This window comes from Rhipicephalus sanguineus, chromosome 6 (genome assembly GCF_013339695.2).
Source record: "Rhipicephalus sanguineus isolate Rsan-2018 chromosome 6, BIME_Rsan_1.4, whole genome shotgun sequence".
NCBI lineage: Eukaryota > Metazoa > Arthropoda > Arachnida > Ixodida > Ixodidae > Rhipicephalus > Rhipicephalus sanguineus.
The window spans coordinates 15,878,186-15,903,079 of record NC_051181.1 but is presented as its reverse complement, the minus strand read 5'-3'; the positions used below and the strand labels follow the sequence as shown (position 1 = coordinate 15,903,079).

General features: G+C 47.0%; 1 protein-coding gene across 6 annotated transcripts in view; it reads left to right on the top strand.

Annotated features, from left to right (window-relative positions):
* LOC119397111 (serine/threonine-protein kinase STK11) overlaps positions 1-24,894 on the top strand; it is a 336,048-nt gene that overhangs the window by 203,319 nt on the left and 107,835 nt on the right. For 4 of the 6 annotated variants that reach the window (XM_049416704.1, XM_049416701.1, XM_049416703.1 and 1 more), the window contains one exon: positions 6,976-7,108. The exons of the other annotated variants lie outside the window; for them this stretch is intronic. In XM_049416704.1, coding sequence (XP_049272661.1) covers positions 6,976-7,108 — 133 coding nt within the window. The remainder of the gene's footprint in view (positions 1-6,975; positions 7,109-24,894) is intronic. 6 annotated transcript variants of the gene reach the window in all.

Sequence of the window (24,894 nt, the reverse complement as noted above, 5' to 3'; positions counted from 1 at the left end):
GGCGCGTCCTGTCTGTTGTCTTCACCTTGTCCGCTGTCCTTGTTGGCGCTAATGAGTTAAGTCTGAAGTCAATTCGCACCAACCAGCCCAACTGGCATCTCAAATCATGCATGTGACATTATTGAGGGCAAACAGACTGATTGCAGGGGTGGCGCGAAGATAATTTTTACTGCGACAAGTGGGTTTCCTAGGGGACGGGGGGGGGGTGCATTCTGTCTAGCTTTGGCAATCTTGGTGGGGGGGCGGAGGGCGAACATTTTTTTTGGGGGGGGGAGGCAACCGCCCTCCATGCCCCCCCCCCCACCCCCAGGCGCCGCCCCTGCCTTTTTGATGGCTGCTGACTGTTGCTCTTATGTTCATGTTCGCATTAGAGTAGCATTTCCTGGCGACTTACCTGTGTGGCACTCCTGGTGATTCAAAAGACGATCCAAACCTGCTCCAAAACAAAATTTTCAGCTTCTAACCGCTTCCGAAACACTTTTTAAATGCGAAGCATTTCTTAGCGAACTTCTGCGACTTTGAGCGTATCTATCTATCTATCTATCTTTATCTATCTATCTTATCTATCTATCTATCTTATCTATCTATCTATCTATCTATCTATCTATCTATCTATCTATCTATCTATCTATCTATCTATCTATCTATCTATCTATCTATCTATCTATCTATCTATCTATCTATCTATCTATCTATCTATCTATCTATCTATCTATCTATCTATCTATCTATCTATCTATCTATCTATCTATCTATCTATCTATCTATCTATCTATCTATCTATCTATCTATCTATCTATCTATCTATCTATCTATCTATCTATCTATCTATCTATCTATCTATCTATCTATCTATCTATCTATCTATCTATCTATCTATCTATCTATCTATCTATCTATCTATCTTAGAGCACTGCACGGGCTCGGGCCTACCCGAAAACCCGGGCCCGGCCCGGCCCGTGGGCCGGGTCGGGCCGGGTAAAGTAGCTTTCACGGCGGGCCCGGGTCGGGCTCGGGCCTGAAGCTCCGGGCTTAGGGCCGGGCCCGGGTTTGAGGTGACGGGCTCGGGTCGGGCCGGGCTTGGACTTTGCTCCGTTCTTAGAGGGTCACTAAAGTGAAACACTGAATCAGTTTAGACCGATAGAGTGTACTCTGAGAATCCGAACGTCATTATTTCACCATCGGTGAGTCTATTATTAAAGGAGAAAATGAAGATCAAAGTTCCATTTAGAAATTTCGCGCTGCAATCTCCACACGTGACGTCATGGATTTTAAACTGTATTCGTCGTATTTTGGGGACCTTGGCTCAACGAAATTTCAGGAAACTTGGTATGTCAAGTCTGTTAAGACCCCTCGGAGGTCAATGTACTTCATTTTCACCAACTATAAGCTACGTAGGGCCCAGTAGATGCCGTCAGAATCTATGACGTCGCCGTGTTAGGTGCGTGAATTTCAAGTTGGCGTAGTTGCTTGCATTTTCCTGCGAGTTTTCTCTCTTAGCAAGAGTCTTGTCGTGGCGAGCGTGGTGCTTTTGGAGTGGTGAAATAGTAATTTACTGGTAACAGAAAAATCGTTTTTCTCTTTAATGTGCCTTGTTCCGCATACGCTGTGCATACATATAAGTCTCACATTTTATCTCGAAACAACGCTTTTTCTGTGTGGGGTAAGCTGTTTGGAGTTTTATGAGGGATAAGTACTTAACTGCTTTTTCTTCTTGCATATGAGCTACTTGATTTATCTGAAACGGGCGAGCTAAAAGTAAATAGACCAGCCGCTTATATGCCACATCTCGCTATTCCGTGCTTTATTTGCTTTCGTTAATATTTTATATCCCAAATGTTACTCTGTAATCGCAGTAATAAATGTAATGATAAAAAAGTTATACCTACGAGATGTCATCGCAAGAGCGATCACAGTGCTACAAAGCGGGGAAACGTTGTTCAAAGTGATAGCCCCCCCTCTAAAAGTAAAGGACTGCACGGAGTCTTGATACATAGAATCCCTATAAAGGCACATTCTTTTTCTGTGACATGTGACGGCTCCCAGTGGTCATGTGGCGCGAGATGGACATGCACAACTTGCTTTTTGTGGCCACATTGTTAATGTCTGAGCTTTCGTCTTGTTCCGCCATATCACGGGTTTTAAACTGACCTCAGCTAACGGGCTGCATTCACGAAAATTTACTCCCCCAAGGGCTAGGGCAACGACGAAGGAAGAAGCGTGGGAGGGGAGAAGAGGTTTTAAACTACTGTCATTTCACAGCAGACCTTTCCCATATCTCATATACGGGATCATTTCTGAAGGCGATTTAGCGGCAGGAGTCCAACAACATATCGATACCCATTGTTGCAAAATAGTGCGGAACGGAGCAACTTGGAGCGTGGCAGACTATCGAAGAAGAGGAAACCGAGGGGCATCGAGGGCACGTGCACGTGGCCGGCGCAGCAGTTCGCCTTTAGTATTGCCATTAAACGGACGTCTCTCTTTCACGTCTGGGGAACTAGTCATTTCGTATCACCCATAATGACTAAAATCTGGACGCCGATTCTGAAATATAGCTCTTGTTTCGCGGTTATGTATCGACACACGGTGACCGCAGGGTGCGCCTCAGGAGAAAAAAATTCGGCAGATCCCACGTATCGTGGGAGTCGATGTTATGCGAAGCATGCGGCGGGAAAGTGACTGTGGCATAATTTTTTTTACTGATCGAAACGTTACAAAATGACGCTAGAGATATGTATAAATTTTATACTCATGCATATATGTTGAAGAGCCGCATATGTGTTATATAACTAGTTGTTTACAGTTGGGTAACGCTGCCAACGGCAACGTGGGTATTACCAACACCAGAAGCGGCAAGCTGATATGTAGTGCTTATACTTGGAGAACGCACGCACGTTTCACGAACCCGTGTGCATGTGCGGAAGAAGTTCATGACAGTTCCTGAACATGATGATCATCACCGTGATCAGTGCGCAACAACAGCTGGTCATGACTTGTTATCGGATCCGGTCGTGATCGCAGTGACGTGGGGTCCATGTGTAGTGCAGTACTAGGTATAGTACAGCTGTTGGAATTCGTGGATGCCTCGGTCACTTCGTCGACAAATTTTCTGTCAATAGAGCCGGCGACATGTCGGAGCCTGAAGTCACTCTTCCCGTAGGTGGGGTATAGGCCGTCGAGGCTGGTAGGCCTGGATAGTGCTACGTAGATCAACATCAGTGGATGGCGCCTGTCGTATTCGTAGACTACCTGGGTGTATGTCGCCTACGTAGCCTAGCCTACAAAGCGGCTGTCAATCAATCTGGCATCATCATCGGTCAGCATGAGCCATGAGGCCATCACCCAGCATCGTAAGAAATGAAGAGGACACTGCGTCGTGCTAGCGGACTAAGTGCAATTTACGGTGCGTTGATGTGAATATCACACGTAACTTCCGTTAATGTATAGTTCCAGTGTCGAGCAATGCTTCAATATAGCTTGCTGAATCATAGGAACATAAATCTAATGTTTATTAGACTACTATAAAAGCGCAGCCAACACTGGAATCACAGACGTTAATCTGATATGACGCCTGTATCGTAGGAGTACACATCGTGGGAATATCATGTAGTGTGTATTTCTTTCTTGTAAAATTAGTAGCAAGCACCACAACCGCAATTGACGTTGCACCGTATTACGCCTGCATAGGCTGTTTTTCCAAAACAGTTTATAGACCTGGCGTGGCTCTGTGGTAGAATACCTGATTGCCACGCAGAATGCTTGGGTTCGATTCCTGCTGGGATCCAAATTTTCATTCTTTCCATTCGTCGGACCAACGCTGCCGATGTCGGTTTTTCTTAAGGCTCTCGCATTTAAGTTACCAATTTATGTTCTTGCCGGTCGTGCGTATATATAAACTGTCAATCAGCTGTGGCGCATACCCGTATGCCGCGACCCGCGGTAAACGGATATGTGCCACACATGTCTGGAGGAAAGGGTTTGACGACATACGCAACAGGCTTTTCACGTTATTGATGTCATGACCCGACAGTTATATGCGTCAAATCATCCTACCCTGCCATGCCAATTCTGGTCTACACCAAGTTAAGGAGGCGATCATGAGAGCACCCAGACGTCGGCGGCTAGATAGATAGATAGATAGATAGATAGATAGATAGATACGTAGATAGAAAAGCTCAAAGTGCCAAAGGTTCGCTAAGAAATGCTTCGCATTTAATATGCTTTCAATCTGTGGTGTATTTCAAGAACATACTTATAAAGAAATAGGATGAAGACAGTCATGTGCGTGCGGCGGGCCGCAAGCGAGAGGTCCGCGAGCCGCGTGTTTGAGGCCCTATATAGTGCGCTATATAGTGCACTATATAGGGCCTTGGAATGTGCAGGAACAGCATGCTATAAATTTCAGTAGGCTATAGAGTGCAATAAAAACAATGTGAAGTGAGCGTTTTGTTCTCTGCCAAGCCAGTCTAGAACAGATGCTCTGGCGGTGCTCCGTGCTACGTGGCGGCGAAGTCATCACGCCGTGCAAATGGGAGGCTGCTGTTACCAGCTCCGCGCTAGAACAGCTATATGGGCAGTCCAACGGGCCTGCGACGCAGCAGAGAGGCTTGGTCTTTCTGTTCCGATGTCGGAGCGGCCCGCAACGTGCGCGTTCCGATGGACAATTATAAAAGTTTCTCCATTCATCAATCCATCCTTTGTTGTTATTGCGCTCCCTGTCGAAACTGAACTCGTGCTGCAAATCACTTTCGTGCTACAATGTCTGCTACAAAACGTCCTTCATGATCCCCAGTGTACTTGCAGAAAAAAATGGGTACGGTATACCACTGCCGAACAAACAATCATTGTATCCAATATGTCCGCTCAACTGTTTGGACCGTGAGCCCCTTTTTACAAGAAATTACTGCATGTTAAAGTATAATTGTTAGCAAAACATATGCCAACAAAGCATAGATATTTGCCACTTAAAACACCTTGCTGTCGATTCCATGTTCCGGCAACACCACCTAGATTACTGAATCGGGCCTCAGTCGGGCCTGATCTGTGGTCGGGCCGGGCCGGGCCGGGTAGGCGAAATTTTTTCTCGGGTTCGGGCCGGGCCCGGGTCTCATTTTGAGTCACCGGGCCGGGTTCGGGCGGGTAAATTTGAACGAGTTCCGGGCCCGGGCCGGGAAATACGGCCCGTGCAGTGCTCTAATCTATCTATCTATCTATCTATCTATCTATCTATCTATCTATCTATCTATCTATCTATCTATCTATCTATCTATCTATCTATCTATCTATCTATCTATCTATCTATCTATCTATCTATCTATCTATCTATCTATCTATAGCTATCTATAGATATCTATCTATAGCTAGCTAGCTAGCTAGCCAGCCAGCCGCTAGCTAGCTAGCTAGCTAGCTAGCCAGCCAGCCAGCCAGCCAGCCGCCTACGACTTTGTGCTCTCCTGGTCGCTTGGTTAATCGAATGTACACCAAAATTGGTATGGCGTAACATGACTGTATGACGAACATAAGTGACAAGTCATAACATGAAAATCATGGCACGCATGTCACGTACAGCATGATTTACATGCCACGCTCATGGTGCGCTGGCGGCCGTTTCGCTAGCGTGATATACACCAAAATTGCTATCTTGCGACGAGACTGTGTGACGAACATAAATGACCACGAGTTAACATGAAAATCATGACACGCATGTCATGTACAGCATGACTTACGTGCCGCGCTCATGGTGCGCTGGCGGCCGTTTCGCTAGCTTTATCTACCCCGAAATTGGTATTGCGTGACGTGACTGTATGACGAACATAACTAACACACGAGTTAACATGAAAATCATGACACGCATGTCATGTACAGCATGACTTATGTGCCATGCTCATGGTGCGCTGGCGGCCGTTTCGCTAGCTTTATATAACCAAAATTGGTATCTTGCGACGTGACTGTGTAACGAACATAAATAACACGAGTTAACATGAAAATCATGACACGCATGTCATGTACAGCATGACTTATGTGCCACGGTCATGGTGCGGTGGTGGCCGGTTCGCTAGCTTTATATACACCAAAATTGGTATCTTGCGACGTGCCTGTGTGACCAACATAGAAACACGAGTTAACATGAAAATCATGACACGCATGTCATGTACAGCATGACTTACGTGCCATGCTCATGGTGCGCTGGCGGCCGTTTCGCTAGCTTGATCTACCCCGAAATTGGTATTGCGCGACGTGACAGTGTGACGAACATAAATAACACACGAGTCAACATGAAAGTCATGACACGCATGTCATGTACAGCATGACTTACGTGTCACGCTCATCGTGCGCTGGCGGCCGTTTCGCTAGCGTGATCTACCCCGGTATTGGTATTGCGCGACGTGCCTGTGTGACGAACATAAAAACACGAGTTAACATGAAAATCATGACACGGATGTCATGTGCAGCATGACTTACGTGCCACGCTGATGGTGCACTGGCGGCCGTTTCGCTAGCTTTATATACACCAAAATTTGTATCTTGCGACATGACTGTGTAACGAACGTAAAAACACGAGTTAACATAAAAATCACGACACGCATGTCATGTACAGCATGACTTACGTGCCACGCTCATGGTGCGCTGGCGGCCGTTTCGCTAGCTTGATATACACCAAAATTGGTATTGCGCGACTTTACGGTGTGACGAACATAAATAATAGGAGTTAACATGAAAACCATTACACGCATTTTCCTCAATGACATACAAGCCGATGCATGCAGCTCTTGCTGGCTGCTTCGCATTACATCGATTCCCACAATGTGTGGGATCTGCCGGCTTTTTCTTATGCTACAAATGTGCTCCAAAACAGCTTTTTTGCTGCTCCTAAAATTGCTCCATGTCCTAAACTGTCTGGACCACCACTGGCTTGATACCAGGCTGTCTTAGAGGACCCTGTTCTTATATTCCTCCTGATCTGTGTTGCAGCTACTTCTGCCAGTTGCTGGATGGATTGGAGTATCTGCACAGCCAGGGAATTGTCCACAAGGACATCAAGCCGGGCAACCTGCTCCTCACGAACTGTGAGACTCTCAAGATCTCCGACTTGGGTGTTGCTGAGGTGAGCACCTTCTACGGAGCATTGGGCAGAAATTCATCGGATTATGTAGCATGCTGGCTTAGTGTTTGGTGCCGAGGGTTTGAGGTGGATATTTTTAGCTGCAGGTGGATCTAACATTGCAAGATATGATGAAAAGTTTCTGCCCATGTGCTTTTATTCAGGATGTTTGACAAGCCTGGACATAATTTTAAAGCTCAGCTTTTAAATGATGTTCCCTCATTTAGCAACAAAACATTGCGTGCAGTGCACGAAATTCAGCCGCCTGTGAGCAATCTCACGCACGGCATCGCGCAGGGCCTCCCAAGCCCCGAGACAAGAATGTCGGTGCCTGACAGCACTGCCTAGGATCGTAAAAAACTTCAGGGGCAGTTAAGGCACCGCCCTTCTAAATGTACAGTGCTGTGGGGGCGCTGTCACCCTCTGTGGAGGCGTTTTTGTCTCATTCTCATAACACCCAGCGGGTTGGCGCATTCTCGCCGCCGTGCGAGGGATGTTGCTGCTGGCACGGTGCCGCCGCCCTGTCAGCGAGGTTAGGTGGGCGCAGGGAACAGCCAGGACTCTTGTAGAAGAGCACCAAGTTGGGCTATATAGTTGGAATTAGCCTTTCTGTTTTGTGGCTTGGAACAGCCGGGGACAATACCGTACCTCGTTCCCACTCCTGTGGTGAGTCGAACGTCGCAACGCCACACTTGCGGTACATTGTGTGTATTATGTTTGTGCGTGTCATATTCTGGTTGGTTATTTGTCATGTTACCGCAGTTATTTCTTGCATTTGGCTTGTGAGCTCGCCGTTCTAAAAGTTGTTAATAAATATCCATGTGTTCTTTAGCGCGGCTTCTTCACAGCCTGCAGTCACTTACAGACTTAGTCAAACATTGATCTTGCAAACTTGGTAAAACTGGCAAGTTGCTACATTATATAAAGATTCATTAAAATGAAATTCAACCCTTTATGCAAAGTTTAGTCTACGAGGAATTATTTTTACACAGATAGTACCGCAACAATGTTCAAATACTTGTCTTTCTGTGTCGTCTGTAGTGTGTGTTCGCTAGTATATGGATTCACCCAGTCAGTACTGACTGGCCCAGACAAATGCATTAACGAGTAATATGGCACTATGAAAAAGGTAATTTCGGCAATGTTAAAAAATCAATTTTGTTTAACCGGCGTTCCAGTGACAACAATTTGATGCCACGTCGGCAAAGTGCTCTTCACAGTTCCTATACGTCATGGGTAACTCTCTAGCGGTTCTCCTGTGTCGTAGCGTGTAGTCTGTAGTGTGTATTAGCTATTATTATTGGTTCATCAACTCATTACGGTGGTGTTAATTTCAGTCGCTGCTGTGCATTGGCTCTACAAAAATTTTGACAGTAAGCTTTATCATGAACAGGCACATAATGTTGTAGAGCTGAGTGTGTTGTGGCTGGTAACTGCAAACAGTTTCAAAATATATTGGTTAGCTGTTTGAAAATTGTTTAGGCAGTGTTGTTACCGAAAAGCCTGGGTGACGTGTCAAGAGGCCAACGTGAGCCTTGTCGTGTGGTAGAAGGTACGCGGCGCTTCCGGTCGCAAGTTCGGCCATGGCGGGGTCGAAGGCTGCGGTGTTCCAGATGAAGCTGACTTTGATGTCCCGCTCTTCGCAAATGATGCCCGGGACTTGCATCTTGCTGAACATAGACTGCTGCGACTGGAACTTGGTTCGTGTAAGCGTGGTCGGATCGCGACTCTGCTTACAACAATGTGCTCTTCTCCTTTACCGCGACCCAATCTAGAGGGCCGTCCTTTCACCAATGCCGTCATGCATCACTCTCGTGGTGTCTAGTGGTACTGCACCTTTGACGTTTCCTAGGACATCATACAGTGAGTCTCGCATGTAGTGAGCATCAACTTCTTCCCCCAAAAATTGCGTGTCCAGGAAGATCATTGTTTCTGGTAGGTGACGCACCATACGATCAAGGAACACTACCGGCTGGATACGTACCGGTCAACTTTTCCTTTGGCACTAATTCCTGCCGCTCTACAACTGTGTTGCAGCCAGTGTCGCGCAGTGCGGTAACTACGCATTTATGCATAAATCCTTTCGCAACGGCCATGTTTTCAATGTTCCCAGATAGAACAGTTCGGCTCATTGCAGCACTGACGATAGAGATTTCTCTCCATCTTTTTGAATAACATGGTCTCCATTCCCTGCTGATTTTCCATGATTCTCTCTACTGATACCATGCAAGATACTTCGCTTCTCTCACCCTGACCTGCGGAATACGTGTCACTATTGGGGCCCTGCACTGGGTAACTTGCTTTCATTCGCGACCAGCATTCAGCTGCTCTGCGCTCTTTTCTTTTTTTTGTCGCTCAGAAAACAACGGTCATCCGCCCAAGGCGTCTTCCTGCGAACTCCCTCCTTAGAGATGCGGTCAGACCCGTTTCTCTATATACGCGCTTCTTGCTCAGATTCATCAGTGCCTGTAGCTTCGAAGTCACCTGATTTCTGCGCTGCATTAAGACCGAGACAGACGGTACGATTTTACATCCGATGCGACGTCTGACGCGGCGGTGCGGCAGCCGGAATGGTGACGTTTCATTGCATCGGACCGCCGCATCGCACGTCCGGCGTGCATCAAACCGGGCAGATATTTTCGTCGCCGCATCGGACCGTCGGGTGCGCCGCCGCCAATTGACGCCCGGGAGACGTGTGTCGTCACGCCGCTGGTGGCGCCCTCTCCCTGTCGCCGCTAAAGCCCCTTGATGTTGGAAAGTAGCGGCGCTCCTTTATCCACGCCGCCTCACCCTCGCCGGGCTGTCAACCTCCTCTTTCTTCACCCTCTCTTTCGCGGAGCCGGCGCATCCGCAACGCTGAAATGGCTGCGACGCGCGATACCTCCCAGTCAGGTGACTCTGACGTTACGAGAAAGCGAGCGCAAGCAAACTTCGCGCGTTTCAGTTGCTCACGCACGCCATGAACCCCTCCAGGCGTCAAACCCGCCAGTCGTGTGTGTACGGGTGTGTGCAGGCGTATGCGTGTTTGTATGTGTGCATATATGCACCTGCTTCTGTATGTGCGTGTACGCACGTATATGTGTGTGTATGTGCGCGCCTGCGCGTGCGTGCGTTTGTGGTTTTCGCGCGCGTGTATGTATGTGCGTGCGTGCCTGTATCGCGTGTGTATGTATGTGCGTGTGTGCATGTATCGCATGTGCATGCGCGTGTGCATGTATGTGCGTGCGTGTCTGTATCACTTGTGCATGCGCGTGCGTGTCTGTATCGCTGTGTATTGTGCGTGTCTGTATCGCGTGCATGTATGTGCCTGCGTGTCCGTGTCGCGTGTGGTTGCGCATGTGTATATAAGTGCATGCGTGTCTGTTCGCATGTGCACGCAACGTGTGGCTGTATCACGTGTGTAATGAGCGTGTGTATGTATACGCGTATCTATATCGCGTGTGTATTGCGTGCGTACCTGTATCGTGTGCGTATGATCGTGCGTATCTATGTGCATGTGTCTGTATCGCGTGTGTATCTATGTGCGTGTCTTTATCACGTGTTTATGAGCGTGTGTGTGTGCCTGCGCGCCTGTATCGTGTGCGTGCGTGCGTGTCTGACAGCGGCATTGACAAAACAAGGCTTCGGGCCCACTCAGTCGGCCCAATTCAATATAAGTAAACCACCACGTTCCTTCTTGGCTGCCTTCTTTGAGCTCATCAAGACCACAATTATGAAAAAATTCTCGCCTATACTTATGCTGGTTACTTATTATATGCGCTTAATACCCTCCGCGTTACGGACAGCCGAGGCGGCGACGGAGAGGTAAACCGCCCAGCCGCCAGTTGGTATACTAATTTTTTTCGAAGCGCTCATTTGTCTTTATCGAAGCGTCTAAAAAATATATTTGTCCTTCATTTGTTCTAATCGGAAGCCCACTTTCGTCATGACTATTGTTTGAGATACAGGTTCTCATTTATGCTTCAAGGGGCCGATTAAAGAAGCGCCGCGCAGTGATTCTTATGCGGCTCGCGGCGAGCCAGTGGAGCGTGCCGTGCGCAGCGCGCCGGCCAGGGGAGGGGAGAAATCCGAGGAGAATTGAGGAGGAAAACGCGCGCGCGGAGGAGAGTGTCGCTACTTTCTAGATCAAGGGGCTTTAGTCGCCGCTACGGTCACCGTGGCCAAGGCAACCAAGTCGAGCTGGTGGAGTGGGAGCCTCGGAGCATTTGCCCACATCGCCGCTCGCGGCGGCGTGTTAAGATAGAGTACATATTCGTTTGTGACGTGAAATAATGCCTGATTGAATAAATTGATGTTTGAAGTGTGCCATTTCTGCCCGTCTCCAACCACTAGCGAGATCGCGAGCAGCGATACTAGGCCATTTCGAAGGTAAGCACAGCGACACCGTCGTCTCGGCGAGCCGGATCGCTTCGCTTCCAACTTGCTCTTCACATCAGTGAGGTCGAGAAAGTTAATAGCGTATGCTAACGCATTACATGCGAGTACAAAGCTTAATCGTGTTGGTAAAAACAAGCGCTCTATGACGAGCTCGCATATGATTGCGAACGGCGTAGGCGACTGCCGGCGTCCGCCATGCTAGGCCTACCATCGGAGTCGTGAGTGACGGCTGGCTGTTGTGATGTGTTTTCATTCGCGAAGGCGTAGATTTTATTGATTATTTCCTTTTAGGAGCGAAGCGTGGCTGTGCGAAGTTGTTGTTCTGTGCTTCATTACGAGGATTACGAAGTCTTCCGAGTGTGCATGCCGAGATGCCGTATGTGGGCGGAACTCGAGTTACTGTATATGCTACCTTTAGGTAGCAGAGTTGCGCCTTTGATAGACTCGCTGCTCGCGCCCCCATTCGCCAAGCGCGCTCACGTGCGCAAAAAGCGTTCATTTGAGGGGAAGGCCAACTTCACGGCCGCGCATGTGCTGCGACTGCCGCGCCACCAACCGCTGCTCTACCGCCGTGCCACCGCCCCGCTGTAATAATAATATCTGGGGGTTTAACGTCCCAAAACCACGATATGATTATGAGGGACGCCGTAGTGAAGGGTTCCGGAAATTTCGGCCACCTGCGGTTCTTTAATGTACACCTAAATCTAAGTACACGGGCCTCAAACATTTTCACCTCCATCGCCGCTGCTGTCCCAAGTAGTCAGGCGAAGCGATCGGGCGCTGTGCGGAATGTGGTTCGCTGGTGTTGTGTTGGTGTCTTGTATTGGTCCGTTTTAGTGAACGTCAGTTTTTGTGGTGCCTGTGCGGAGCAGCGCCGTGGCTCAGTGCTGCAATGTTGCGACGATGACAGGGTGCTGCGCTCCCCACTGCACGAACCACTATTTTTGCGACTGGAGTAGGCGATAATAAAACCGGATATGTATTACTTTTCGCCCACTGTCGCGGATGGCTAGCCGTTGACAAAAATCGAACGGGACAGAACAATAAAACTGTGCGCCAGTGAATGTGTGAATATTCACCTTACAGGTCTATCAAAACAATAATTCAGTTCGAGCACTGTGCGGCGTTGAAGTTCGAAGTCTTACCGAGTGTTTACTGTATGCCACAGCTACCTAGGTATGCGTAAAATTCTCGTTTGCTTGCGTTATTTGTAAAACATACATGCTAATTTGGCACTTGTTTTCCTCGAGCCATCTACTTAAATCTTTTAAAGCACTGGGTCAAAAACTACGTGAACCGAGGGATTTGATGAACTTAATTTGTCCATTATCGTGTCTGTCGAAGTTTCCTGTTTGCTATTTGAAACAAAAATATTACTTCCGATAGTGAACTGCCATCGAACAGGTTATAGCAACCCGTTTCATCTAAATTCATCATTTTTTCGAGTTTTCAATGTTTTCTTTTTCTTCGAACCGAAACCATTGCTCCGGCGACGCGCTATGAACGAGCGAGAAAGAGCGCGGAGCCGCTGGGCCGCATCGGCTCCTACATTCTAAAGAGGTGGCTTTCTGCATGATGTGGACGCCTCGACGGGCAATATGGGCGGACCTATGCGCAACTCTGCTACGTAAAGGTAGCATATACTCTAAGGCACAGCCTACGGCGGATTGCTCGTTCGCACCCTTGTGCGCTGAATCGCCGTGCACCGCAATGCCGGACCACCCGGCGGCCGCACGTCGCACCGTAATGCAAAACCGTGCCGTCTGTCTCGGCCTTTAAAGGCCTCACCGTGCTGCCACCGCCCGTCCGTTCCGTTCCGTTCCGCCTTCGAGCGGGTGCGGAGTCCGCAACAGCCCTCGGTGGGACCGCACGAGCGGACAGCATGCGCGCGCTGATTGGCCGACGCGATGTTCGCGAAGTGCTCCGCAACCGTTCCGCACTGCAGATGTGTTCGATGGCGGCGACTGTCACCAGCAGACGACTCAAACATATACTTTTGCCCATGTGGGTTCAATTTTCCGCATTGTGGCGTAAACAAAGCATTTGCACGGTTACGTTCCGTTCTACAGCGCACGAGTTGCATGGTTGCGGTCATGGACGCCCGAAACGCTCTATAGAGGAGCTTAAAACGTACAATAGTTGAAATTCAGTTATTGCTGCCGCATCTCAGCAACAATCATCACATCTGCGGTAGGTTCCGTCCGGCGTGACATCGCAGCGTTTGAAGGTGTGTGCGCGTCACTTGCTAGAACACGGCGTCCCCGCACACCTCTCTAATGCGATGATACAGTAGGGGAACCTGTCGCGGAACAGCGCTGCACGCTCACGACGATCACGGCCATCGATCGTGACTAGGGAAAAATCTAGGGGACTTATAATCGCGACGTGCACCGTGTAGGTCAAGAATAAAATTTCTTCCTCTTGATATCACAGAAGTGCGCAGTGCCGGCAACGGGGTGGGGGGGGGGGGTGCGGATGCAGTGCCATAAAACAAACGGCGACCCCTGCCACCGTTGGCACCGTCCTGAAATGGCAATGAGAACAAACGCTCACTTGCACAAATTGTCTGTTTTTCTTTCCAACTAGCACTGCAGATCTACGAAGTTAGCCACGATGCAAAAAAAAAAAAAAAGAAGCTGCAAGTAGGAGAATTTTCACAAGGTTCACTCGTATATCCGAGTTCTCCCAAGCCGTTCAACCGTGCGTCATAAATCCGCGGCCATGGCAAAAGCTTGAGTGCCGCTCAAATTATTGTCACTGTTCGGCCGTCCTTTTGACTGATATAGATATATGAGATATATATCGTGTGCCCATGTTTCCCCCTCAGGGGAGGGGGGGGGGCGAAGGTTTTATCGCGGCGTCCCCCATCCATATTTAAGTGAATGTATGGGGCAAACTTTGAGCCCCCCTCTCTTAGTTACTAGGGGGGGGGGGCGCCCCCCTGCCCCTTTCTGTGCACGCCTACGTATATGAGTTTCTATTTGAAGTTGTAACTTTTATTATCAGAAGATACAGCATCACACTGGCATCCTCTCCTTTTAATACTGTGCAAACCTGTTTGAGTAACTGTGTTCTTTCTTACTCTGCCAGTTAAAAATACATGAGATGTTTTTTTTTTCCTGTTACAGTTATCACATACGGATGAAGACATCAAAAGAAATAGTCACGATACTTAAGGTTGTACAACGAAGGAACAGTTACCCGTACGCTGTGGAATGAAAACTGGGACCTAGACAGCCCGATAATTGAGGGGAGGACAGGGTGAAACTTCTTAGGTTCTGCATGTAATCCATGCCCAGCCCCGCCACAATCATTAACAAGATGTGGCAAAATTTTTGTGATGATCTATCATGGCTCCCACCCAGTATCTGATCGAATACTGGCAAGCAAAGACAGCCACCTACATAAGTGGTAAACTGCGCAGATGGTAAATCCCAAAGCCAAGAAAAGAGGTGCAACTAGATCATCTCAGGCCTATTTCATTAACATCGAACACAGGCAAGCCTATTATGTAATGCTCATATGACTAAGTACTTCAGATCACAATAATGTTATTTTGTTGACATGCTGAAATGGTCATACCAAGCCAGAAGCTACGTACGTAGCTTGAGGCATTGATGACCGCGATCTTTTCCTGCATACCGTGATCAGGTCAGGCCAAAACTGTCCACACCACAACATTATGCTACAAGATTGAACCCTACCATAATAGACGTGTGATTGCTGATATTGCATACCAAAGCAATCATTAGAATGAGTCTCACGAAGGCCTTTGACAACATCACACACAAGGCTGTTATAGAGAAGCCACAGAAGCTAAACATATACATACATGTATGTAAGGACAACCATATGTACCATGTGATGGTAATCGTAACAGGCAAGATCAGATCACGTGACATAGAATTCAAAAGCTGGCGAGCACCTTGGGGATTGGTTCCGTCTTCCTTTGTGCTGAATGTATACGCCTACTGGAAGAACTGAATAACATGAAAGCATTACAGCATGGCCTGCAAGCTTATGGCATCATGTTGTCGGTAGGTGGCAGCAATGGGTCAGATAGAAAAAAAACTGCAATACACCTTACACAGGCTAAACCATATGCCAAACAAATGATGTGGCTTAATTATCGAAAGGATATCTGCCATGGAAGAGGCCAACTTGGTATGCCTAATGCAGGCCTTCATTATCATGAGCTTGTGCAACGCCGTACCAAACTCCAAAATGTCAGGGAAGACTACTATAGATAGTGATCGCTAAAGATAGTGCAAATGTTACGATTCACGCAGAGTCCTATGGGCACACCCATATCAACTTATTGACATAATGGACTACAACAGCATGAGACAGCATAAGGTAGACGACGAATAGAAACAGCGCTAGACACGGGACGAGAAGAGGAGACATACACAGAGCGCCGTGTCTGTCTCCTCTTCTCGTCCCCTGTCTAGCGCTGTTTCTATTCGTCGTCTACCATGCAGAACCAACCAGCCCAATCAAGCACATTGTGTAAAGTGACAGCATAAGGGCAAATATTCCCCATAATGCACGCAGATATCGTTAATTACTGCCCTACCTAGAAAGATTGACCCCAAATCTAATAATAAAAATACAGGAATGATGTGACAATGTTCATAGCTCTTTGCAACGGTCCTTTGTAACAGATAGCGATCCCAAAGTGGGAGGCTCAATGTGAGCTGAAAACGCTTAAGGAGCCGAGGAATTGCCCATTGCATTGGTAATGGCTTCCACGTGAGCCAAATATGTAATTAATGAAAGAAGGGAATGTTGAGGGCTCATTTCTTTGCTTCACACAACCTTAACGAAAACCAGCACATAATGAGCCAAGGGTATAGGGGACGTTAATTGTACTGTTTTGAGTGTATCATTGTACAAATTATGATATAGATGTGAAGGAAGTAAGTAGAGAAAAATGACAACTTGCCGCCGTCGGGACCGAACCTGCAATCCTTCAGATAACACTCCAAAATACTCTACCGATTGAGCTACGGTAGAGCATTGAGCGCGTTATCCGAAAGATTGGGATAGTTTCTCAAATGTGTTGATCAGGGCCTAGTTCGATGAGGCAGTCTGTGCTCTGTTTTTGGGCAGACCACCTCGCAGGCAATCAAATATTCATTTGCTTGGTAGATTTCAGTTTGTTGCGCAGCTTGGAATGGTAGACGCAAGTTATTTTGCTCATGACGAAAGGCGTGCCCTCACTTTCATAGTGTCTATCTCCTTCTTCCTCTGTTTAGTGTGAAATTCTTAATAAAGTTAGTAACATTAGGCATTGTGCATTGGTGTACTTGAGTTTGAAAAGGGTATTACTGGCACTGCCAATTTTTTCACATGCATTGCAAGCACTAGCAAGTGTCCGACTCCTTGGATAAGTTCTCCATCGGCAGTAGTAAATTTAGTGGTGGAGCTGTGTTGGTTTAGGGTTCTTGGTGGTCAAATATATTTGTATTTTGATTTCCTTGGAGCGCACTTCATAACAACTTCTGTTGTGTATGATTCAACCTCGTCTAGGGCTCGTTGAATTCTGTCCTGTCTGTCACTGTACGAGCTTGTGATGGCTTAGAGTGCAGATTACCATGCTGAGGTCCTCTGTCTTGCTACTGTACAGCAACTTGAACAGAGGCAGTATAAAGTTCCCTTGGGAAGTCAATAGATATCATTTTGCAGTAGCAGATTTTGAGAACAGTTTGCTGGCATTATCAATACTGCTTCAAGGTCATCAGCCTGCACTATTCTTAAGGGTAGGTGGACCTTTGTCGTGGTCGCAGTTATACATAGGATATAGCGGTTGCTACATAGATTTTCTACAAGTTGCTGTAACTAACATTTGGTAATGGTGGAATCTGGCAGTGTCTGCAGCCACACTGTTGCCCATCCTTGTGGGAACTCTTGGGGATTTAAGCAGCAGGAACTCATAGGCCTGGGTGGTTCCCTTGTTTATATCTCGCTTCCACCCCCCCTTCGGTGTACTATGCATTGTCCTCAAGGAGAATTAGTCGGTCCCTCTGTGCCATCCAAACTAGCACAACTGTCTACATGTGCTTCACTTAATTAGTACAAATGCAATGTAGTGCATTTTATGAAGCCACGTTACTCATTCGCTATTTATTTCTTTATTTCTTCATTCGGTGATACATTTCACCCGAGGGCATTGCAGAAAGAGGGTTCCAGCAACAATAACAACAGTTGTACTGCACAAAGTGAAACAGTGCTTGGAATCGCAGTGTTATGTATCCAAACATTGCTTGCGGAACATAATACATGGTCTGAATGTTACCGACCACTTTGAAAAAGAAATATGTTAGCATCAAGTGATAACAAACACAAAATACACACAGATACATTGTTGAATATGGTAGTGGATGCATACGATTTACAGAAATATTCAGCCATAACATTATCTGGAGATAATTCAGTCTAAACAAAATCTGAGTGACATGTAGCTTGTACAACTTCATTCAGTAGTTTATTCTGTTGATTTATAGCATGAAAGCACAATAAAATGTGGCTAAGCCGTGACCACCTGGGTTTGTTGGTTTAACACAGCGGACGGCAACAAAAGCTATTCTTATTTAGTTAACGATTGGAGGGTGATGAGACATGCCTCAGAATATGAAGGATCTCTTTCGACACCTTTCAGACGCCACCGAGGAAGAACTGTCTGTAAATGTGTCAAATCGATACGTTATTTCAAGGCAATCGATATTATATTGCAACAAAAATAATGTAATACGTTCATTAATGTATGTTATAGTAATCATTCCTAATTACTTGTAATTAAATATCTGTTTATTCTGAACCCATTCATGCTCTGTTTTTGCATAGATAGAATGAATCTCAGGCTAGAAATATAGTGCAAATTCGTTTTTGGTCATGTCCATTGTTGAACAGAGAAAAATTATACTTTTGACGTTTCCCGCAACCCACGTCACTAGTCAACAGTCACTTTTGAAAACAATTTGTAAGACCATATAGCGATTGAAAGAACATCAGTGGGCACCAAGGAAAAATAGGTTGTGCAAAACAGCAGATAGGACAACTTTTTCAAATTCTTTTAGAAATTTTTGTTGAATATGCAGTCTTTTACATCCATTGAGCAAAATTGTTAGCACTGAATTACTGGTGTCACACCACACAGTCACTTAACGGTAGCGGTCGGGCCTGATCTGGATCAAATTTCTTTATCACGTGGCGGCTTTACGCACGGTAAAAGGAAGCCAATCACTGTTGAGAAACTTGATAGGGGCGTGCGAATAGTGAAATGTTCATCTCGAATCGACTTCAAATCGAATAGTGCTGAATAGTGGCCAAAAGTCTCAAACATTGAATCGAATAAAGAATATTTTATTGAAAATTGCAGAAAAAACCAGGAAATGAAATCTGCTGATGTTCTCGAGCACCTAACGCGGTGAGTGACTGCTACCGAAAGGGTACAAACTGTTATGCAGGAGCACAAGCTGTTCCATGAGACCTGGCTTCGGGCTCTCTCACACACGCTCACTGGGCACCTCAGTAGTAGGGATCGGAAGGTGTCGCAAAGCAATTTTAGAGATTCCTGGATAGCTCTTTCCAGTATTTCGAAGGATCATCCTTCTTGTGATCAGGGGCTTTTTTTAAGTATTTTTCAACCTCCTGACTATAAGGGTGAGCTCAGTGTGCTGGTTACTTTTTTACACGAACAGTTCGACAGTCTCACAGACTGGTGCCTGGTCTTCTTTTGCTGGAGCACATTACGTGCGGAAATGACATAATCTCCTTTAAAATAAACATGTGCTTGCTTATTGAACCAGGATATCGGCAAAAGTGTTAACGAAAGGTCGTACTTGTAACGACGTTAGCGTTAGTTTTAGCCACCCCACCCTAACTAAGTTGCACCATTGGCCTTTGTCGTGTTTAGATATTCCGTCCTATCGAATCATATCAAACTTCTAATAACTAGCCTATTCGAAAGTCGAATCGAATTATTAGTTTCGAATTCAAAACTCGAATTTTCGCACACACCCCTAAAATTTGATCCCAAGCGGGCTTAATAGCGATTAACAGGGCACCGTGTGACATGCTGGAACACCAACATGAGCTTACCGAGAAGCTTCTGCAACGATACTTCGGGCACTATAATATTCGCAATGCCCACGAACTATAGGTGGCGCGCCGTGCTTTTCAAGATGGCGCCGGGAGGAGGGTCAACCCGTTTGTTGCAATAGGAACAGATAGTATGTACGTGCGGACGTACGGCCCGTGCCACTTTCACCGGATGAAGTCATGAGCCGCGCTGAATTGGATATGAGACTAAAATACTTTCCAAACCATGGAAAGTGCAAAGTACTCCGCCACCTAATTATTTGCTGCGGTGTGAAAGGTATATTTCAGCCTCCGTTACCGTGCATAACGATGCTTTGCGAAATCCTGTGCGTGCTACAATAAAACTGCATGAACTAAAATTGACGTATGAGCTGAACGGCACTGCGAGGGTAGTACGTATCGAGCCTGCCTGACGGATTTGCCGCAGTAGTAGGCCGCCAGCGAGTAGCGTCATCGGCTGCTGCACGGGACCGCACGTTTAACGTGGTGATGGTTTGCAAACATAATACGCCGTCGTCATTACTTGCGCAGTCGGGAACGCGGTATTACGTCTTCAACGAAACACGAGCATTTTAACATCCCATTCAGTAGCGCTTGTGTCACAGCCATGCTGAGACTCTAGCCGCGTGCAATTCACTTCACTCGCATGTTGCAGATTCGAATCAGCACGATCCAAACATGAATATCGAAAAGAATGCACACGTATGCTTTTCGCAACGTCGAAGAAGTTAGTCGAGAGGCGTGGATTGTGGCCGTGACTGCACGTTCCATCGCTCTAACCATTTCGCTTCGCTGGTCGAGCTCGAGCGTGTTTGCGATGCGGCGCTCCATAATATCCACAATAATTGTGATACATGCAATGCACAAGAGGAACTATGCTTTTATTGTGATCTCGCTCAAGGATATTATACGTTAAATACAATCAAAGTGACTTACAAGCGTGAAAGAACATTAACGCACGAGGGGACGTGAAGTGCAACTCGCTCCTCGTGAGTTCAGCTGAGCGTTCATCGTCGCATTGTCACAGCTGTCACTCTCGGTGCCTTCACAGTCTTCTACGTCCAGTGAAAAATCCTCGTCGTCAAGATGGTTTCTTTCAACATCACTGCTGAAAGCAATCCGAAGAAACTTCCTTCGCCGAACGACTTCGACCACTCCGCGTCACCACGTTTACAATTAGAGAGACGTCTGCGGACGTCTGGGCGCGAAGAACATACCCTTTACTCTCGGATCGGTCAACGAGCAAATCGCTTGCAGTGTGCTGCCACCTATAAACAAACGTACAAAACAAGCGGCGCAGCGCTGGCTGTGAAACTCAACAACAACAAACTGGCGAAGGACGGTGTGGAAAGCGTTCGCTTCACGAAAGGCGTGGAGCAGACGCGTCCTCGAATGATTGAAACGTCGCTCGCACGATTAGTAACAGCGCTTTGCTGACAAAAGGATAGAGGCCCTATTTTAATGTATCGACAACTTGAGATCGCCGAGTTTTACAAGAGCACATCGCGAGCCCGACAGGCGACCTCCCGCGTACAGTGTTATGGGATTCATGCTCTACAAGAAACACTGACCAATGCTATATACAAGTATAATAGGGTGAGCTTCAACTGAAATATGTCAGACGATTAACATTTAACTAACCTACGTGGCTACAGAAAGCCTCGCGAAGCTGATAGTATGCGTACGCTGTGGGCTAGCATTGAAAGCGCGAGTTGCCACGTATTTTCACGAAAACTTCGCGTCTCGCAAGAACGAATCAGATTTCTCATGTCACGGAGGGCCCGGTTTGTTCACTGATGCAGGGAACATGCAAAGTCGTAGTGTTCCTTCCTTGCCAATGCGTTAACACTGAGGTTAGCACAGCCGAACAAGGGACCGACTTGCGTAGTGCTGCCATTTTATCGTCTACTAACCCTCCTCGAGAGGACGCTCCTGAATTCCGCTTGGCGGCGCGACAGTCTATGGGCATTGCGAATACTCCAACATTGTGGTGCACTGAACTGTGAGGTTTAGCGCAATGGCATGATGCAGTCATAACGGCACTGCACATGGCCTGAAATCCTCCATGTACTGCGGCTTAAACCTTACTGTGTATGCTCATGGACTATGGGACGTTATTTCCAACTTGATTTCTTAATTTATTGATTGCATGCATTCACACTTTCGTGTTCTGTTCGCAGCATTGGGACGATGCTTTTTCAGAGGGGAGTACTAACATGTGTACTTTTTCGTTTTCGATGGGACCGGGTGTCACTAACTTGAAACTGTTGCACATGTTTTCACTCGTCGCAAGCACACCTTCATGTATCGGAAGATTCTAGAACGGTTTCCATATTTTAACACTTTCCCTACAAAGGACGAGCCGAGCTCTTCGACACGGTTTGTACTGCTCCCACCGAAAACGAGCTGTGCTTGTCTACACTGAAAGATACGTTTGGGGCGCTGCAATTAAGCTACTCTGATTAATTTTGCTGATTTCTCTGTGGCTCGAGGAAATAGTGCAGTAAAAAATTTAAAAATGTGCTCATAGAATGCATTTTGATCAAGAAAGGACTGGATTCTGGAAACCGCAATTAGAAAATGGCATCCTCCTCTGTGCGCAAGCGGCGCGCGCATGCCGGCAACAGCTCTGTTAAGAAAAAAAAGAAGAAAACGCATGTTTGCCTAAGTTTCGTGAAAAGAAGAATTTCAGTTCTTCTGAGTGTGGCGGCGACTACACAGAACAGCATACTTTTTTCTAAATTATCAGATTTCAGATGACGACTGCTTCTCAACATGTATCGGCAGTGGACGCCGACAGATGTAACAAACCCCCACAGGCTTGTCCATAGGTCGGCAAAAAAAAAAAAACTGGAGCTCACTCAGACTCACTCAAGAAATATATTTTGTTCTGAGGGCTCACTCGGACTCAGACTCACCAAAATTTTCCTCAACCGGACTCACTCAGACTCAACTCACCAACATATTACTCAGCCTGACTCACGGCTACACCTGAGCCTGAGTGAGCCTGAGACGTCGACTCATGAGTCCGTTGGCATAAAATCAGCTTTATCAATCATGGTGTCAATCCTCTCTAACGCCATATCTCGCATAATCAGTGCTCTATGATACGCATTTTTATCTTGTACCTTCAAATACGAGTTATCATCATATATCATCATGATATATTGATCCAGTAAGGACATTTTAGAAATACGCGACTCACACGAGATATTTTTATCAACTTCCCATGAAAGAGTTTGCGGAGGGAGGTCATGGCACCGCTTCCCCAACTCACCCCTCTGATCAATAAATATTGAGGTGGCGCATGAATGCTAGTGTGCTGAGATGTGTGAATAGACTTGGGTGTAAACGTAAGCCGATATTCGGCTGATAGTAAGGCTAAAAATGAGTAGATAGGACCATAAGTCGGCAACAAAAGGTGGAGCTCACTCAGACTCGCTCAAGATATATATTTTGCGCTTAGGGTTCACTCGGACTCAGGATCACCAATATTTTCCCTAACTGGACTCACTCGGACTCAGACTCACTATAATTTTCTTCAACCGGACTCACTCGGACTCAAACTCACCAAATATTACTCACCCGGACTACCCAGACTCAGACTCATGGCCCGATCTGAGTCTGAATGAGTCTGAGTGAGTTGACTCATGAGTGAGTTTGCCGACCTACAGGCGCATCCAAGGCTTTTTCACCGGCTGGCTTGTCCCTGCGTATTATTTTTTTAATTTCAAAAACATTTCTCCATCGAAGCCTGGAGAGGTTGGGGCACTTCTGTGGTGCAGTGCAATGAAGCCAATCTTCTGCATATTCGCGGAAAATACTTCTGTTGTACAAAGACACGTAGAATCAAATAGGCAAATAAAAGCGTCGTATTTTTCCATCGTTCTGGCCAAAAGCTTGGTAGGGAAAGGGTTAAAAGATTACAAGCACGATGTAAATAGCATAGTACATTACCAAATATGGAAGCACGAGCGATCGTGCTGAAATGTAGTGCGACTCATTAATGAAAGCCCGGCACATTTGGGTGATACATCATACTCTTGACAACTGTACTCATCACTGCGACGCGAGTGTCTTGGTAGCTTAGCAGGAAAAGTGTCACACTGCTAACATAGGGACTATGCTGATAAGTTTGAGGAAGCTAGTTTGATCCCTAGTCCAGGAACTCTCTGGCTTCAACTGCCCTCTTGACCCTGATGACAAGTTGTCGCTGGTCCTCCGGGTCTTCGAGGGAGAGCTTGGCCTCCCACGTTTCGGTTAGGTGGTCGTCGTTCGTGTTTCGTGCTGGATTGACGTCCGTCTCCGGTTGCATATTGAGGTTTACATGACACGGGCATTCCAGGAGCGAATATGCCAGGGTGTCCGGTACGCCGAGAAGCGGGCACATGAAGGTATGTTTCGTTGGGTAGAGGCGGTGTATTAATATTCCATGTATGTGTGTGTTGCTTTGCAGGCGTGTGATGATCACGCTTTCATCTTTAGTCAGTTTTGGATGTGGTGGAGGGCACACCCGTCGCTCCAGTCTGTAGTGTTGAAGCAGCGACGAATAGGTAGGTGTTCTGTACAGCCTCCACCTCTTCAGCCATGGGTCGGGTATCCTGTGGGTCCAGGATAGCCCAGCTGATGTGCTCGCAGGCAGCGGCATGGGCCGCTTCATTTCCCTGTAGACCCTCGTGTCCTGGCACCCATATTATACAGGTGTATGGGAGTGGAGTGCTTCCGCCGTTTTATGATGTTCAGTGCATCGGCTGAGATGCGGCCCTTCGCATAATTGCTGCAAGCTGCTTGCGAGTCGGTGAAGATCACCGCGGCGTCTGTACATGTGGTTGTGGCGAGAGCGATTGCCGCTTCTTCCGCTGCTTCTGAGTTGTGTGCCTTGACCGTCTCGACTTTTGGAATTACTGTCCCATTTAGGATGACGTTAGGGTCGGGGCTCTTCGTATATGGGAGGCCTGCTTCTCGTTTTTGCTTTGAGAACAAGGTGCTTGGACCTCTCAGGGGCACAGTGGAGGCCGCAGTTTCGGAGATACTTTTCGATGGTATCTACGGCATCTTGTAAGCAGCTCTCTTGTCTTCCGATGTTCGAAGCCCTGGTCCAGAGCCTGATGTCATCAGCGTACATCGCGTGCCGCACATCTGGTATTTTATCGAGCAGTTTGGCAGATTGATCATGGCCACGTTGAACAGTAGCGGTGAGATGACCGATCCCTGCGGCGTACCTCTTTTTGGTAGTTGGAAGCTTTTGCTGCGGATGTTCCAGATGCCCACAGTTGCCGTACGGTCCATCAGAAAGTTTCTGACGTACG